This window comes from Procambarus clarkii, chromosome 60, assembly GCF_040958095.1.
Source record: "Procambarus clarkii isolate CNS0578487 chromosome 60, FALCON_Pclarkii_2.0, whole genome shotgun sequence".
Classification (NCBI taxonomy): domain Eukaryota; kingdom Metazoa; phylum Arthropoda; class Malacostraca; order Decapoda; family Cambaridae; genus Procambarus; species Procambarus clarkii.
Window position 1 is genome coordinate 8,129,246 of NC_091209.1, and position 14,070 is coordinate 8,143,315.

Sequence of the window (14,070 nt, forward strand, 5' to 3'; positions counted from 1 at the left end):
GGAGCAAGGGTTCTCATTAAAAATGGGGCTGCTTTACGGGCTAAACCAGTGAGGAAACTGAATATACCACCTCCTCTTATATGACTCCTATTGAATATTCTAATATCACTCAGCCCACCTCCTTTATATGAGGCAGGTGGACTAATTAAGAATAATATTTCGTCTACAGACGGAGGGATGAAATTGACGCGCATTTTGTAGCTTGCAGATGAGTAATGAGGCTCGGAACTGTAATGTCCTTATTATATAGACCCAATTCGGGGTCGTATATGTAAAACAGCTGTTGTGCTTCCCCGTTTATCGAAATAAATAGGAGTCCCATTAGGATCGGTTACTGCAATACTTATACTATCCAGTACATTTGTATTTAGAGGTTTATATAGTTTCCTATTCGTGCTTTCACCGCCCTGCAAAGACACTACGTCCAATATATTCACTAATAAATTTCCGTACATCGTAGGAGCAATTTTATCGCAATAAACACACAAGTAATCCATCATGCCCCTGGGTTGTGGAGGGTAGGGACACGTGTCTGATATGGGTGTTTCATCCAAATATTTCTTGTGTACGTATATATCATAATTTTTATGCTGTTCAGTTCCTAAAACCTTGCCAATACTCGCCCCAAAAGATAGGGAAATCCTGCATATTGCTCGATTATCGTCATAATACAATACATTCTCATCGCTGCTCGCGGTATTGAACTTTACTCTATTGGAAATCGTTCCATATTTAATATATGCATCAGCATATCTTGGGAAATGCGTCTTATAGACATCAGACACAAAACTCAAATCGTTCTGTGAAAATATATGGGTAATTTCATTATTGATGGCGTATATAATTTCCTTTATGCCACCAGCTAAAATATTAGTTTTCGGTAGAAATTTGGAATGTTTGTAACTAATTCCTTTAACATCTAGGTACATAATTCTCACGCGGATATAACTTTCCAGATCATCTGATCTTATTATGTAATATGACGAAGGCAATAATATATTCTGGAGACACATTTCGTAGGAGCGTCTAGAATCCAGCACGAGTTGATTATACAGTCTGTTTTCAAAAGCACTAGGTACATTATTAGGAAATAAATCTGTATTAGAAACACTAGTAGCGTAAATAACGTGGGAATCCATTGCTGGACTATGAATGAATAAACTAAAAACAAAACAGAACATCTATTTATACACTCACCTTTAGTAAGCTAGCCAAGTTGCTCCTCCGCCAACTTTAGGGCGTTTAGTTTCTCCAGCAGCTGTAGTAGGAGCATACGCCCGTTTTCTTCTTAGTGCCGCGTCATCATTAAATACTTGTTTACGAGATTCTGTATTCCTAAACATTTCTCGTGGAGTTGAGGTTAAAGAGATGAATAATTTAACCAGCGGTAATTTTTCTCGGGGGAATACAGAGTGGTGAATTGTCATTTTAGTTAAAATATCATCAATTATGTTTATTCCAGTCACTGGCATTTGCAGATTCCCATTGACGTCCCATTGCACCATCTTGCTTTCATCAAAATAATTCAACAGCGAAGTAGCAAAATCATGATCTTTAGCTTTCAATTTTAAATGTACCAAATGTACTATTGAAGGATTAGCTCGTACTGAAACTGGTGCTACTGGAGTACTTGTTGCTGGTGTTGGAGCTAGTGATGGCGCTACTTCTGCTTTTTTAACTACTGGTACTTTAGCAGGTCCCTCATCGATGGTTTTACGAGGTACTAGATAATATTCTTTCATTTTTTATTTATTAAATAGCCTGGAAATTAAACTAGCAGCTATGGGTAATAATATACCGAGGATACTGCCTCCTTTACGAGTTAATAAAATACGCTTTTTGTTTGAAATTGAGGGTTTCTTGCAAGCCAGCGAATGCAAGGTGTCTCTGTATTTCTTCAATTTGACTATTACTTTCTTTTTAACCGGAAGCCTATTTTCAGAAAATTGTTGAAAATCTCTGACAAGCAATGAATATGTGGTTTTTTAAACTGAGCAATCAATTTTTTCCTGGCTGAGGAATTGAGTTTGCTCAGCAAGGTCACCAAGTCTTTGTACTTGTATACTAATGGCTTCTTCATATCTTCAACAGCGTCAATCCACTGATCAAATGAAGAATCGTAGCCTTCGTACCTTACTTTATACTGTAATTTATTATTAGGCAATGTACGTTTGCGTAGTACTTTCTGAATATTAAATGCAACTGGTAAATGGGTTAGGGTTAATTCTTCCTTGTAAAACCCACCGTCAATGGGCTTGTTATTCAAATCTTGTAAAAAATATAATGGGATAGGCTGGCTTTTATCTATACGAATAATTCTGAAAATTTCTTCCGTGTTTTGTCTAGCAAAACCTTTCTTGAATGTCGAAATTCTGTTGGAGAGAGTAATGCGAACTGTGTCCCCGACAGCTAGTAGAGAACTAAGACCTGCTTTAGGTTTGTCCTTACTTTTATACATGAGATTGAACTGTTTCTTTATATCTTGTGGACGAGATAAAGCATGGACATCAACTGGAGTCCGACCACCTAACCCTCGGTGGGGTGTTGTGTTATACGCCTTTATGATATCAGACAATATGGGCAGATATCTCGAGGTATTGTGCGCAGTCATATATTTATAAATCTTAGTTTTCATGGTACGTATAAAGCGTTCGGCAATAGCAGCTTTTGTTTCTTGAGAAAATACGCTATACAGTTTAATATTTTTAGCTGCAAGCATTCGTTGCATATGAGAATTATAAAATTCACCTCCTCGATCTGTATTAATTTTACGTATTCCTTGGAAATATGAGGATTCCAATATGTTTTTCAGAGCCTTAATCACAGTCTGTCCATCTTTGCGTTTCAGAGGTGCGACTTGCGCATACCGTGAAAAAATATCGACACAGACGAGAATGTATTTAATATCATCATTGTATTTAGCTATTAATCCCATTTCTGCTAAATCACAAGCTAAATATATACGGGGTTTAGGACTCAGCACCTTTCTTCGTTGAAATTTGCGAGGTTTTAATGCGTGCAAAGTGTAAGCTTTAGACGATTTCAAGTATTCTTTGACATCTGATAAAGTAATATCTGGCTTTAGGGTTTTAGCTGCTTTATACAACCTATTGACCCCCCCTAACCCTCCTGTGGATGCGGGGTTATAATAAATTTTATCTAGTACGTGCTCCATCTTCTAATAAAGTGATATCTGATTGTATGGTTTTAGCTGTTTTATACATCCGATATACCAACCCCCTAACCTCCCCTTGTTGTTGTTGTTGTTGTTGTGGGGAACACATCCTATACACCCCACCCCCCCTAACCACCCCTTGTGGTTGTTGTTGTTGTTGTTGTGGGGAACACATCCTATACACCCAACCCCCCTAACCTCCCCTTGTGCTTGTTGTTGTTGTTGTGGGGGACACATCCTATACACCCCACCCCCCCTAACCACCCCTTGTGGTTGTGGTTGTTGTTGTTGTGGGGAACACATCCTATACACCCCACCCCCCTAACCTCCCCTTGTGGTTTAGTACATTCACCATTGGTAAACAATTTCGTATGGATGCTCACCAACAATATTGCTACGGAAGGTGATGCGTTCAGGGGTTTTCACTCCTAAATCCACCAATAAATATCCATAAGGTTTACTGATGGCTTTCTTGTAGATATCCAAAAGCTTTTTAGAATCTTGTTTTCCAAATAACTGCCGCCCTAAAGTCTCAATTTGAGCTAAATCTCTAGATTTCACTAATATGAAATGGGAGGCGTTTAAACTGATACTTCTAGCATATTTCCCAGAGAAAAATATATTTTGGGTAATGAATATACACGAAATAGCGAGATGTCTGCCTTTAGTGAAGATATCAGACACAATTTTGGAATTGGCAGATTCGATGAACAAGTCATCGATAATAATTAAAATAGGCGAATCATCTGTACGTTCATCTAAAGGGTTAATAATTTCTGGTTGAGCTATTATTTTCTTGTTAATTACTGGATCGTCTAGCAATGCTCTGTAACTGCCGCCGCATATAATAATACTGGAGAATTTCAGATGGTATTTTTGTACGAGTTTAGTGCACAAATGAGATTTTCCGCCATTGGAAAATCCTGCAATGATTATTCTGCTAGGTTCATTGAAAATATCAAGTTGTTCTTCAGTGATAGGTGAACTATCCATGACTCGTGTTGAGTTTGTACTGACATAAGTATTATAAGGTTATTATATTTAAACATGGAAGGTTTCATAGCAACATCAAAGCATACATTTCATATTTTTTATTTTTTGCATAGAACATTTTCAAAACATAGGTTAGGGGGGCACGGTTTTATAAAAACATCAAAGTATACATTTCACAATTTTTATTTTTTTATATACAACAGAACATTTTCAACATAGGTTAAGGGAGACTGCATTTTCAGAACATCAGTGATGAGTCAGGGGCCCCGCAATTTTTCAAACATCAATGACAGGTTAGGGAAGGTAGCAATTTTCTAAACATCAATGATAGGTTAGGGGAGGTAGCAATTTTCAAACATCAATGATAGGTTAGGGGAGGTAGCAATTTTCAAACATCAATGTCAGGTTAGGGGAGGTAGCAATTTTCAAACATCAATGTCAGGTTAGGGGAGGTAGCAATTGTCAAACATCAATGATAGGTTAGGGGAGGTAGCAATTGTCAAACATCAATGATAGGTTAGGGGAGGTAGCAATTGTCAAACATCAATCTCAGGTTAGGGGAGGTAGCAATTTTCAAACATCAATGTCAGGTTAGGGGAGGTTGCAATGTTCCCTCACCAATTTCTTCAGTCACTAATTGTGAGGATACGTCTTGTTCACCAGTGCATCGCGTTTTCCCCACATATTGAATATGGGATGGAATCCACGTCTCACAGGACGTGCAGCAGCAGCAGGTGCAGGTACATCCTCCTCCTCCTCATTCTCTTCTTCATGAATTTCTGCTCGAGGTATATCGGGGTGTCCATACGCCAAAGACTGTGTAGGACTCGGTACATAACGTTTATCGTCAAAGGCGGACAATCCACGTTTTGTAGTGAGACAGGTACACATACGGCCTTTAACATTCCTAATAGATCTGGATTGGAACCTCTGCCCAATATTTAACTCTAAAGCACTTTGGAAAGCAGCATGAGTGAGTTTAGACTGATGATAAGTGGGAATTCCTTTACAACGACAGATTTGAACCTGATCTTGAGTGTGAATCGAGTACATTTTAGGCTTCAATGCAATGAGTTCTTTGATAATTTTGGCCCCAACTTCCGATTTTAACAAACCTAGTTGACCTTTGCGAGAGTCATCGAAATAGGGATTTTCAGGAGGGAAATTGCTGAAATCCATATGCTGAGATAAAGGCAGTTTATTTAATTCCTCAAAAGCATTTGGACAGCTTAATTCAATCAAATACGAATCTGTATCCGTATACAGCAATCTAGCTTTGTCTCCATAATGAGCTTTGACCGTATTGTACCAAAAATCATATAGGATCCTCTTAGCTATTTGCAAGATCTGGAACCCCAAATAAGTTGGTGTATTGACTAAGTGATTGTTTCTTAACTGTGCAAATAACTCTGTCTTCACTTAACAAAATGCTCCGTTTGAAGAACGGATTGCGTGCATGCTTTTGGAATTTGTCTCGTGATGTAACTAAATAATGCTGATCGCCATATTTACTCACATTTGTCAAACTCTTGCCGTAAATTGCATTTGATACTAGCTTGAAAGCTTTACCCTTAATGGCGCAAGGTGTATTTGCACGTTCACGAGCATTTGTTTCGACAAATTCCTTAAGGTACTTGCTCTGTTGGAATTCATAAACTGCATTTACCTTAGCCACTTCCAATCCCAATTTCATCAGCATCTGAAGCAAATCTAAACTCACCAAGTAATCTTTTTGAGGGAGATGTGAAGCAATTAATTTATTGTTTTTCTTGGGGAGTTTACGATCTTCGGTATTTAAAATATGTTTGCTATAATCGGACAGAAGATCAGTTGAAATATTAGCATGCGACAGGGTTAATGGCAAGTCATCGGTGTATCGAGCCACCTCAGGTGCGACATGCTTGGTGTCACAAATGACCCAATACCCCTTATCCCCATCACATGTAATATTTTCCAATCCTTGTTGGAGCCAATCATTGCATTCGGCAGTAGATAATTTACGGATCCCGCCTTGAGGAAGCAGTTCTGTCATACAGGTGGCGTATAAGCCATTAAAATCTAAATACAGAATATATTTATCAGTGCTAGAAGGATCAGCACCTGTATGCTCATTTTGTACACTCGTGTGTTGTCGTACAACAGAGGTAAATCCGCCTCTTAGATTTCTACGCAATACATCGTACAAATGGGGATCAGAAATAGAGTCCAAGACAACTTGACTCTTAAACAAGAAAGCGTCCCATGCAAAACTAGATAACGAGACATAGTGAGTAATGTCTAACTTGTACAGCTCAAGCATGGTCTTGCGCCATACAGTAAACACATCACACAATAGTCCAGTATCTACTTTTAAATAGACCTTTAAGTAATCCCCAATGGTCTTGCATTCCGCTAATCTAAAGACTTCTTTAGCCTGTGTATAATCGGTCTCGCTTATGGCCTCGTGTTTTAAACTATTGTAAAAGGCTTCGGGAGGAGGAAGAGCCGGTTCATTTAATTTCTCCAAAGATGAAATGTAGTCATAACAGAAGACCTGTTTGCCTGTCTTCAATAAATGGTGGGCAGCTACAGGGACGTCATCTAGCATAACTGAGGTGTAAGTGGTGGGTTTACCTTCCCTGATATGTTCTTTAGCTAGTTTTTCCAGCCCGCCATTTAGTAAAGCCAGACTATCCATAAAGCGAAGTTTACCGATATCTACTTTCATGAACTTAAATCCATCTTTGGAGGCAATGTCAATTTCACGGTTAGGGACGTTAGACAATTCATTTAAAATTACCCCGAGGTCATAAGCCGCATTGTGAGAGAATGTGTATAAATATTTATAAGAATTTCTGCACAACATGTTGCACCTTTGGCAATAGGCAGCTAGATAATTATTAAATTCAATAGCATGATCATGATGACGGTGCTTGTCCATAGCTGATTTAAATGGACTATAACACATTTCACATGTGGTCTGACGTCTATAGGCTTGCCAATGTTCACGTGTCATAGATATTTTGTATTTAGGCATGGCAGATTTGATTCTTTTCCATGCTTTCTCCAAAGTATTAATGAAATGATTCACAGGGTCATCCCCCATATACGTTAATTTATCCACCACCTCCAATTCCCTGTTGATGATGATAAAAGCATATGCCACAGCTTTGTGACGCTTCTCGATCATACCTTGGGGATTGGAGGGGTCCAACAAGCACTCGAAATCATAATATGCCGTGTGAGACGGTCCATAAGCACGACCGTAATTTTGGAATTTGATTTTATGACCTTCAGGGTAAAATTTCAATGTTTGTTTAACTTCACATGACGCTTCGTGATCCCGCATAGCATCAGGTGACAAATGAATTAAACATGAATGACAAAAAATATGATTGTTTGGTATTCTGCTAGAATTACTACGCATGTTGCGAACATACTGATTGAAATCTTTAATGAGTACAAGATGCTGATCCTCCAACATGAGCAAAGGTACTTTAGGTGCAGAATGTTCCCTACCTTTCCTAGCTAAGCTAATATAGTACCTATTGTCTTCACGAGTGAGCACATAGATAAAAATACTTAATTTATTTATACTTTCTATTTTATTAATGTTATCGTACGTTATGGGAATTTCGATATCCTCACTCCAACGGACAAATCTAAGACACCACCTGGCAGATTTGGAACGCCTGCCAATGTTGCGTAAGTCCATTCCCCGAGCAAGCATATATATGTAGCTAAACATTGGATCAAACATATATTTTGTTCGCCTTTAGGGTTGAAAATATGTCTCGAACCACGCAATTTATCCGGATAAGGCACGTATTCTCCTAGACGGATGGGATGCTGAACAGCTATGGAATTGATATAAAAACCAGAAATGCTCTGTATACCTAGACTCGAACCTTCTGTCTCGGCAAAGAACTCTTCTAACTTATTGTCCAATTCAGCGATCCATTGATCTACGACAACACTAGCCTCATGCCTAGATACAGTGCGTTGCTCGGCCCTTATAGGTAACTCTCCCTCAAAATCAGGTTCATTTTCTTGATTAAGCCGTTGTAAATTAAATGTAAAATCAGGGTATATCAAGAGGGCAGGAGGGAAATTGGGGTGAACGGCATCAAACAAGGATTCTATTTGCTGAATAAAATAATCACGATATATAGTCAAATAATGGGCAGGATCTCCTTGGGCATGATCTGGGATGCTATATGAATGGCGTATGTACCCCCCATTGAAATTATTAATCACTTCAAGAACTTCGGGTTGAGGAGGAAGTAAAACATCTACCTGCTGCTGCTGTTCCTGAGGTGGTGGAGAATTAGCGATAGGCTGGCTGGCTTCCACATCTGAATCTGTTTCCCAAACCAAATGCAGGGAGTCTTCATCCTCTAGATGGCTACCTAGAGTAAAAAGAATTGAGATTTTTAATAAAAAATAATATAAATTTAATATAGGAATGTTTACAAATAAATAATGCAAGGTTATGGAAATAATCACTGAGGATGATACTTACGATCTAGACTGGGCCTGCTATTGTTACTATCTTCTAATGGCGGTGTACGAGCTTGACTAGTGCTAGGTTCTCCAGCCTCATTCCCTCCTCCACGAGGATATTCCTCATCCAACTGTTCAACAGATGATCCTGAAAAAAAAAAAAAAAAAACATTAATTATTTTTTTGTAGATGTTAGTTAGCATTCATAACATGTATATTTTTAAATGACGGATTATTGATGGGAATAGTGCAATATTATCTCAGATTAATAAAATTAATAATGAATACTGATGATGGATATTAACTTACTTTCGCTCTGAGGCGATGAAGCTTCTGAGGTCTCAGAATCGGATCTGGTGTTAGACTCTGTATAGTCATCAACATCCAGATTCATACAAAATGGACAGGTTTCGGGGTCGCGACCTGTGGATCACAGTAATATTATTTATGCGAATAAAAACAATATTACTGAAGCTGGTAGGCAATATTTTTTTTTTTATAAAATATCACATGCTGCTGGTGTAATTCTATATAAAATCATTTGATCATAAACGAAGCAAGTGTTGCTGATATTAATATTACTCACGACTGGTGCAGAAGATTTTGGAACACGAGGTGCAGACTGCATCATAATGTCCACGAGGGATATTAACACACTGGGGACAGCATAACACACACTCACGACGCGAGTTGGCTGTATATGAGATATGACATTCTATGCACCTTACTTCGCACAAGTGCAATTTCCCCTGCTTTGGCTTATTGCAGAAAGGACAAGTTTCCATGGTTGCGTATTGTTGTTGAATAATACAGAGGTCTGGTGAAATGTCCAGGAGCGATGTTGGCTGCTTGTGCTGGCTGGGAGAGCTAGAGATGTACTGACCTATTTGACTGGGGAATGGCGGCCAGGTCAGCTTACCTGCTGTGCTGCCAGACGTACGATGCTTCTAAAAATTGCGGTACGACATTTGGGCATCTATTCTAGTTTTGAATTTATTACTGCATAATGAATGATTACAGTCGCAGATGACTAAAATGTATATTCTTAAACCTCTGAATAGGTTAGGTGGGGATGGATAGTCTAGCCATTTTAGAATAATAACATAAAAAAATAATGCATATACAGGTAGGAAGCTAAAGGCCGCATTGGCCATCTGGTGACGTCATACATAGTTGACCAGTAAGGTACTGTAATACCTTCACACCTATATGCTAATGACCATCAATACATTGTCCCTATACCTGAGGTCGCTTTTCACGATGTCACTAAACAACAACAATAACTGTTCTGTAGAATGTATTTGTTTGTTATAAATAATATGTTAGGTTAGGTTAGGTTAGGTTAGGAAGGTTTGATCGGGTTTATGAATAACAGAAAATATAAGTAATGAGCGAAAATACGAGCTATTGTAGCTGAATATCAACTCTGATGAAGCATAGAGTATAGGTGAGGTATTAAGCCTGATTAAGAGTTCACACTTATGTGTGAACCTCCTGGGATCGGCATTTAGCGCGCCTCGCGCCACATTAGGGATGATGACGTCAGAAACGAAGGCTTTATTTCAAAACATGAGAGGCTTGCTTTTCACTGAAGTTACAATGCCTGGCAGGGGACTGTTAGTTTATACAGTAATGTTGGATTAGTACTGAAATCGCATTGAAGTCACCATGCCTGGCAGGGTACTGTTAGTTTATACAGTAATATTGGATTAGTACTGAAATCGCATTGAAGTCACTACGCCTGGCAGGGGACTGTTTTCATACAAATGAAAGATAGTAAGTTTTTATTTTTATTTTGCCCTATGCTCAATAAGCAATTTCTGAAGAAAGATTGACAAAGCATAAATTATATTCTCTAGAAAGGCAAAGAAATAGAGGTGACATGATAGAGCTGTGAATGAATGGACATGATAAAGGGGGAATATTAATAGACTATTAAAATTATCAACACTAGACAGAACATGAAACAATGGACATAAATTGGAATAAGTTTTAGAATTAGGAAAAAGACCTGGGTAAATACTGGTTCTGTAAACAGGGTTTGAAGTCATTTCTTATGTTATTATTATGTAATCTTAGCTATAAAATGATCTTAGACAATGGGAAACAGTACGGCAATACCTTATTGAGAATAACGAGCTTATAATGATTAACGCCATTGCACATTAGGCTTGACAGAAGGTAGCATTTGAATCCCCCTTTGCTATAAATATTGAAAATGGGAATAAACATACTATAACAGAAAACGGACTTATTCAGGGAAGAAGAATACGGGGTGACTATTAGCAATGCCTGTGCGAAATATGATGGGGCCAGAAGCCAGCCTTTTAATCCCCAGGTAAGTTGATGACGTCATTGACCATTAGCAATGCCCGTGCATGGCTCACCGGGGTAACGAAAAAACATGAGGCCATAACGTGTCCCTTAAATCTCACCGGGGTAACGAAAAAACATGGGGCCATAACGTGTCCCTCGCCATTTGTAACAAAAACACCTAGACCATAACGTCTCCCTCGCCATTTGTAACGAAAACACATGAGGCCATAACGTGTCCCTCGCCATTTGTAACGAAAACACATGAGGCCATAACGTGTCCCTCGCCATTTGTAACGAAAACACATGAGGCCATAACGTGTCCCTCGCCATTTGTAACGAAAACACATGAGGCCATAACGTGTCCCTCGCCATTTGTAACGAAAACACATGAGGCCATAACGTGTCCCTCAAAAAAAGCAAAACGGACACGTTATGGCCTCAATTCCACTACTGGCGGGTACAGATGTATCAAGTGTTAGGGAGAGGTTTCCGGAGCTAATCCGCTGTATCAGGTTAGATTTGTTAGTTTAAATTAGTGCATTTCCCCTAGTTGTAAAAATAACGGCCGGCGCCATCTTCACGTTAAAATAACATTATAACAATGTATATTGTTTATACAATATACATGATTATAATAATTATAAATTTAGTGCAGAGTAACATTAAAAAATTGTGTAAATATTTAATTAGTAAATATATAATATACAGTATATATACAGTATATATATTCAGCATATATATATATACAGTATATATACAGTATATATATTCAGCATATATATATATACAGTATATATATATATATATATATATATATATATATATATATATATATATATATATATATATATATATATATATATATGCGAACAAGCCTGAATGGTCCCCAGGACAATATGCAACTGAAAACTCACACCCCAGAAGTGACTCGAACCCATACTCCCAGGAGCAAACGCAACTGGTATGTACAAGACGCCTTAATCCACTTGACCATCACGACCGGACATAATGAGGTGATAGCCGAGGCTATTTGAACCACCCCACTGCCGGCACTCGGATAGTTATCTTGGGCATAGCATTTTACCAAATCACCTCATTCTTTGGGGCACACGTGAGGAACACAAATGCGAACAAGCCTGAATGGTCCCCAGGACAATATGCAACTGAAAACTCACACCCCAGAAGTGACTCGAACCCATACTCCCAGGAGCAAACGCAACTGGTATGTACAAGACGCCTTAATCCACTTGACCATCACGACCGGACATAATGAGGTGATAGCCGAGGCTATTTGAACCACCCCACCGCCGGCACTCGGATAGTTATCTTGGGCATAGCATTTTACCAAATCACCTCATTCTTTGGGGCACACTTTGGGGCACATTTTCCTTATCCTAACCCATAACCAGAGGGTTTAGACCCCCCTTTACCTCGAAATTAGAGTACAGGGTTAAATTAGGGAATGATAGGTTTATGTGCGAAAATATATTCCTACCTTAAATATATAGTATAATTTCGAGGAAAAGGGGGGTCTAAACCCTCTGGTTATGGGTTAGGATAAGGAAAATAAGGTAAATGGTAATTAAATAGTTTTGGTGAGTTATATCCCTTTCTAACTAAGGTTAGGTTAAGGATGGTTAAGTTTAACTGATGTAGAGAAAATTCCCATTATTATCATATTTTCCATTAACCTCCCTCCCCCCAGGTAATAGAGGTTAGGTTGAGGATGGTTGAATTATGTGAAAAAAATATACTACGAGTATGATGCAATGTTGAACCAAGATTCGTGTATCAGAGGTTAGGTCCAGGGCGGTTGGGTTGACGCATAAACAACACCTTCTTCCCATAAATACAATAAATTTGAAGTTAGATAAAGGGAGGTTAGGCCCAGGACGGCTGGGTTGATGCGCAAATAACACGGTCCTCCCATATTTATGATAAATTTGAAGTTTGATAAATGGAGGTTAGGTCAAGGACGGTTGGGTTGATGCACAAACAACACGTCCTTCCATATTTACGATAAATTTGAAGTTAGATGAAGGGAGGTTAGGTCCAGGACAGTTGGGTTGATGTGTAAAAACAAAACACATACCCAACACTATATCTACAATATTGAACACAGTTCCAAGTTTTAAAGGAGAGGGTCTGTTAGGTCCATATCCAAAATATCACTTTTCTGTGAATATGGTTACAATGTTCAACAAAGATCCTAGCAGGTTAGGCACAGTGCGGATAGGTTCATATCCAAAACTTCAGTTTTTGAAGAAAAATAGGTAAAATATTCAACAAAGCTCCAAGACTCTTGCAGGTTAGGCACGGGCATTTAGGTACATATCCAAAAAACATCACTTCTCTGAGTATATGTAGTATCAGAGGCTAGGTCCAGGTTCAGATGGAATGGATGAAAATGTGGGTAAAATGGGTTTTTGGCTGTGCTATGATACACAACATTTAGGCATATTTGGTGGAAATTGTCTCCAATTTGATGGCGATAGCTTACATTTCCCCAACTTTAATCAAATCTGCTAGGTCAGGGATAGGTAAGGCTATGTAGGGTAGGTTGGAATATGTGAAAACTCGGGTAAAATGGTCTTTGGCTGAGCTATGTAACAAATCATTTTGGGTATATATTGGTAGAAATTGTCTTAAATTAGGTTGAATTTAGGTGAGTAAGCATAAATTTCACGAACTCTAATCAAATCTAGCTTGGGATATGCTAGGTCAGGTTAGGTAAGGCTGTGTAAGGTAAGATGGAATAGGTGAAAAACTTGGGTGAAATGAACTTTGACCATGCTAAGATACAAAACATTTGGGTATATTCGGTGGAAATTGGCATAAATTAGGTAAAATTTAGGTGGGAAAGGCATAAATTTTGCCAACTATAATCAAATCTGACTTTGGATATGCCAGGAGAGGCCGGGTAGGGATGTCTAGGGCAGGTTGGAATAGGCGAAAACTCAGCTAAAATAAACTTTGACTATGCTAGATACAAAACATTTGGGTATATTCGGTGGAAATTGGCTTAAATTAGGTAAAATTTAGGTTGGAAAGGCATAAATTTCGCCAACTATAATCAAATCTGACTTTGGATATGCCAGGAGAGG

At 38.5% G+C, this 14,070-nt stretch overlaps 2 protein-coding genes across 3 annotated transcripts; both read right to left on the reverse strand.

Moving 5' to 3' along the window:
• Positions 1-1,909: 1,909 nt before the first annotated feature.
• On the reverse strand, positions 1,910-3,175 carry LOC138353844 (uncharacterized). The gene has a single exon (XM_069307267.1). The coding sequence runs from the start codon at positions 3,173-3,175 to the stop codon at positions 1,910-1,912; it is 1,266 nt and encodes a 421-aa protein (XP_069163368.1).
• A 1,160-nt stretch (positions 3,176-4,335) lies between these two features.
• Positions 4,336-11,676, reverse strand: LOC123766905 (uncharacterized). Of its 2 annotated transcripts, XM_045756383.2 has the most exons (4): positions 9,237-11,676; positions 8,960-9,073; positions 8,670-8,798; positions 7,480-8,556 (listed from the first exon to the last, which is right to left on the reverse strand). In XM_045756383.2, exons 1-4 carry the CDS (start codon positions 9,433-9,435, stop codon positions 7,772-7,774), a joined length of 1,227 nt encoding a protein of 408 aa, XP_045612339.2. In that variant the 5' UTR covers positions 9,436-11,676; the 3' UTR covers positions 7,480-7,771. The 2 variants fall into 2 exon arrangements, with proteins under 2 accessions (XP_069163530.1, XP_045612339.2); XM_069307429.1 differs by having other exon boundaries at positions 4,336-8,556; positions 8,960-11,675.
• Positions 11,677-14,070: the final 2,394 nt, after the last annotated feature.